This window comes from Sinocyclocheilus anshuiensis, unplaced genomic scaffold (genome assembly GCF_001515605.1).
Source record: "Sinocyclocheilus anshuiensis isolate Anshui unplaced genomic scaffold, SAMN03320099.WGS_v1.1 scaffold250, whole genome shotgun sequence".
NCBI lineage: Eukaryota > Metazoa > Chordata > Actinopteri > Cypriniformes > Cyprinidae > Sinocyclocheilus > Sinocyclocheilus anshuiensis.
The window spans coordinates 327,536-332,535 of NW_015547652.1; the positions used below are offsets into that span (position 1 = coordinate 327,536).

A 5,000-nucleotide genomic window follows, 5' to 3' on the forward strand; every position below is an offset into this window, starting at 1 on the left:
TGTCCCTAGCTCTCTCTCTCTCTCTCTCTCTCTCTCTCTCTCTCTCTCTCTCTCTCTCTGTTTCTCCTGTAATGGGCTCCATTCCACCGTCTCTGTCACCGTGTCATTTTTAGAATATTTTATTAAAAAATGTACTGAAAAATGTATAAATTCTTATTTTTAGCATGTATTTATTTTAGTTTTTTGTCCCTCAGCCCTAATGACTGCTGAATGCCCACAACACTGAGAGGGCATATTTGTAATTAAAAATACATTTTTATATTTTCAAAACATTTCTTTATTTATAGTTTAGTATATACTTGTGTTCGTGTGCTAATTTATATGTTTAACTAAAAAATGAATATTTAAATGTTTGTATTTGTGCACAAGCACCACAAATTTAATTTCAATATTTTAAATATTTTCAAATATTTTTATTTTAATATTTCAAATTTAATAATTAATATTTATTATTTATATATTGATTGTCCCTCAGCCCTAGTGGCCGCTGAATCCCGACAACACTGAAAGACTATGATGGGTAATTAATTAATAAAAAATTAAGTAATTAATTTTTAGTAATTTTTTCTTTAATATTTAATTAAAAATATATTATTATAATATTAAATATAATCTCTTTATTAACTAATATTTTATTTTATTTAATTTTTTACCTCCCAGCCCCAGTGGCTTCTGAGAACTCTGAGAAACTTGCACAATTGAATGGGAAATTATTGTTTTTACTTAAAAAATAATTTTTCTTTGCATTCACACATCTGTTTCAAACAAAGTATTTATTTTTAAATGTCAATGCGAGACATCATCCATCCCTCCATCTCACTTCTCTTCTCTCTTGTTGTCTTTCATATGGCTTTGCTTAATAATATTTCAGCTCAGTTCAGTTTAAACAGTATCTGTGCAATCAAGTCGACGAGATCGCTGGATATTACGTTTAGGTTTAATACGCACTTCCATAGACTTGCACTGGAAAATAACACAAGCTTGTCTGATCATCCGGCAGACAGTTGCTAAGCTCGTACTGCTCAGTAATGGCAGGATTAGTGAGTTTGAGGGGTCAGAGGTGAACATCTGCAGGTGAAACAGCTGTGACCTCTCTGATGACCTGTAGAGCTGCTGAGGTCAGTGCTGTTAAACCTCTGCAGTGCTGTTCTGTGACACTGACGGGATGAATGGATGAGACGGGGAGGGAAATAGTGACTTCTGAGAGATGAACGGTAATAAAAGAGAGAGAGAGCCAACCTGTGACGGTAACAAGCCACTCGCCCCATCTATCTTCTCTCTCTCTCTCTCCGGTGCCAAAACATAGTGAGCCACCCTTCTAAGGCAACATCCAAAATGATACGACTGCTTTCAAAACAGCAGACAAATAGTTTGACAATAGTGTGACACTATTACTGTATATTATGCCGTAACACTGTGACGTTTAGATCCTCTGTTGCTCAGATGTCTTTGCGTGTTATGAATTCACGGGTCAGAGTTCATCAATGCTGATACATTGCAGACGAAGACATTTTTGTCGCATGAGCTTGTGTTTCTTCAGGAATAGAAGTGAATGGAGTCGAGTGTGACTGATTGCTTTCATGTGAGCAAAAGCAAGAAAATAACTGTGCTTTACAATGCCTTACAATGCCGCCTCTATAGGCAGCTCGCTAGGATTTGGAACAGAGCCAGAGGTATTTTGTCTGAGAAAGCGAGAGCAGGGTCGCCTCCAAAAACATCACGAGAAATGATTGACTCCAGACTAAATATTTTTACTAGGAGCACTGTAGCACCTGACTGAAAATTTTTAGGAGCACAAGCAGAAAATTTAGGGGCACACCTTAAATGCAATGCAATCGTTCACATATTTTCTCCATTTTAACTGAATTGCTGGCAAATGCTTTGATCATAAATAGACTCATAGAGATTACAATATGCAGTATTCTTTTAATTTCAGAGAGATATGATAAATATATATATTATATGTGAGCCTGGAGCACAAAAGCAGTCTTAAGTCGCTGGGGTATATTTGTAGCAATAGCCAACAATACACTGTATGGGTCAAAATTATTGATTTTTCTTTTATGCCAAAAATCATTAGGATATTAAGTAAAGATCATGTTCCATGTAGATATTTTGTAAATTTCCTACCGTAAATATATCAAAACTTAATGTTTGATTAGTAATATGCATTGCTAAGAACTTCATTTGAACAACTTTAAAGATGATTTTCTCAATATTTAGATTTTTTTGCACCCTCAGATTCCAGATTTTCAAATAGTTGTATCTCGGCCAAATATTGTGACCGCGCACAAGACCGTGCACAAAATTTACTCGCACCGGCAGAAAAAATGGTCGCAGTCTGGAGCCCTGTGACTTCACAAATACTATAGAATATCAGATCAAATAGTGTGTAAATCACTGATTTTTTTAAAGGTGACATATCATGAAAATCTGACTTTTCCAGGTTTTAAGTGCTATAATCAGGTCTCCGGTGCATCTAGCAACCAAGGAAACATGAAAAAGATTAATCTAGTAACTTTGTTTTGGTAAGCCTTTTTCTGCAAGCGTCTGGAAAAACGAGCGCGTCTGATTTCACTCCCTTGGTGACGTGGCAAAGGGATCTCATTATAATATTACCGTTCTGTGTGTGTGCTTCGGATGTGTGCGCTCAGAAAACCATATATCAGAAATTTAAACTCATATGGTTTAAACCGCATGATTTCAGCACGATAAACATGATAATCAGAACCAAAATGAACCAGATGTTTTTTATCAGGTACGCGCTGTAATGCCGCAGCTCTATTCTGGAAAAGGGGGCGGGGAGCAGCAGCTCATTTGCATTTAAAGAGACAGGCCCGAAAAACGGCGTGTTTCTGCTTCCACTCAAAATAGGCATTTTCAAAATGATATAATAAATGATCTGTGGAGTATTTTGAGCTGAAACTTCACAGACACATTCTGGGGACACCAGAGACTTATATTACACATTGTAAAAAGGGGCATAATATGTCTCCTTTAAATCAACAATGGCGATTATGACTATCAAAATATCAAACTAAAAATGCTTGCTATATTGAGCTGATTTCTCTTAGTCTATCTACTGATTTACTCTGCCATAATGATGTGTTTGGATTGTCTTCATTTTGTGGAAAATATTGGTAGCTAATTTAATTGATTTATTAGATTCATTTCCGGCATACCAGGAAATTAATTAGATCAAACGAATTAGGAATTGGGGGCTGCAAGGGAGTGTTAGGGGGTCCGCGGAAAAGTTTTGAGGAAAACGGTGTAAAAAATGTACAAAACAATTAAATAAAAAAAAAAATCAATAACAAAGAAATAAATAAAAATATATTAAAAATAAACAAGTAATAAAAATAAATGTATAAATTATTAAAAGAATTGATAGAAATAAACAAATACATAAAAATTTGATTAAAATATGTAAATAAATAAAAGAATGTATAAATTCTTTGTATATAATAAAGAAGATTAAAATAAGTTGTATAATAATTAAATATACATTTATAAGAAATAAAAAAGATTTAAATTTAAAAGAAGTAAATAAATAATAAGGAATTGCAAAAAATATATATAAAAATAAACAAACATAAAAATTTAATTAGAATAAGTGAATAAATAAAAAATTACAAATTAAATAATAAAAGGTTGAAAATTAAATTAAATAATGCTAACACATAAATAAAAAAGATGAAAAGAAATAAGAAAAAATTAAATTCATGAATACTTAAAAAATGTAATAAAAAAGCAAATGCATAAAAAGTCAGTTAAAATAAATAAATAAATAAATAGCTAACAGTAACTTCATAGAAGCTAAATATATATAATTGGATGTTCATAAAAGAAACTATATAGATGCCTCGTACATTTTAGTATGGGGGTCTTTCATGTGACGATGATCATATTTGGGGGTCTATGGCATCTAAAAGATCGGAAACCCCTGAATTAGACGATTAATTAGATGCTTCTTGATAATGGTGATATAAACTGATCCACATGCCTTTGAGCTGGAAACTGATCAAACCACAAATGACACTAGTATTGAGCTACAAAAGCCAAACAAGCGCAATCACAGAGATTACGTGCGTCTCGCTCCGGTTCTGTCTCTCTCTACAGCAGCGCTGCTCTCATTCCTTTGTGCTTGTTCTTTTTTTAACCTTTCCCTCTCTCTCTCTGTTTCCACTCTCTCCTCCCTCTCTGGCTCTCAGAGCTGCTGTGTGTGTGTGTGTGTGTGTGTGAGTGTGAGTGGAAAACAGACGCCCATGTGAGCAGCAGCAGCAGCAGCAGCAGCAGCGCAGGAGAATCTCATCGGCTCTGTTCCAGCGTTCGGCCGCGGCTCCGGTGACGGGGATGTGAGAAGATGTCCGTGGGAGGCTGCGCGTGTCCCGGTAAGCTCCAGGCTTTCGCTGCAGTGACACACGGTCAGCTTAGATGTGCAGAAACATGGCTGCCCCGTCTTCTGACGTCTGACTTTTGCAGCGTTTGAAGACGCTGCTTTTCATTTGCTCAAACAGCTGGTTTGCGTCACTGACATTTGGGAGGTTTTCTCCGGCCAGGGTGCGTCGGTGCGGCGTCGTTTCATGGCCTAAATCTCAGAGTTGGGAGGTTTGTTTTGTTAAATGGCAGATCAGGGCTTTTCTAGCTGAAATGAAGGGATAAATCAAAGGTTTGTGGAGTGGCTTGATTAGAGGGTAAAGGTCACGTCGCATTTTAAACTCGACCCACACGACATCAAACGCACTTTCTGTCACATCTCAGTCGAGAGCTTTCCTGCAGATGATTTGTGTGTTTGTGTATGTAGTTGTGTACAGTAGTGGATGAGAGCAGGTTCTTGTGAGTGTGTTTGACACTAAATAGAGACGCTACGTCTATCATATAAATCAACAAGTGTCCGGATAGCATGATGCATTTAATACCATAAACATTGATTGAAAATAGTTCACATTTAATTTAATCTTAAGAATTTTCTCAGTATTTGCAGGTTTTTATTAGTTTAA

The 5,000-nt window shown here is 35.7% G+C and overlaps 1 protein-coding gene across 2 annotated transcripts in view; it reads left to right on the forward strand.

Annotated features, from left to right (window-relative positions):
- The first annotated feature begins 4,225 nt into the window (after positions 1-4,225).
- The window catches only part of ldb1b (LIM-domain binding 1b), a 32,049-nt gene continuing 31,274 nt past the window's right edge, over positions 4,226-5,000 (forward strand). For both annotated transcript variants that reach the window (XM_016504216.1, XM_016504218.1), the window contains exon 1: positions 4,226-4,391. In XM_016504216.1, the coding sequence (XP_016359702.1) occupies positions 4,364-4,391 (28 nt within the window). In that variant the 5' untranslated portion in view covers positions 4,226-4,363. The remainder of the gene's footprint in view (positions 4,392-5,000) is intronic.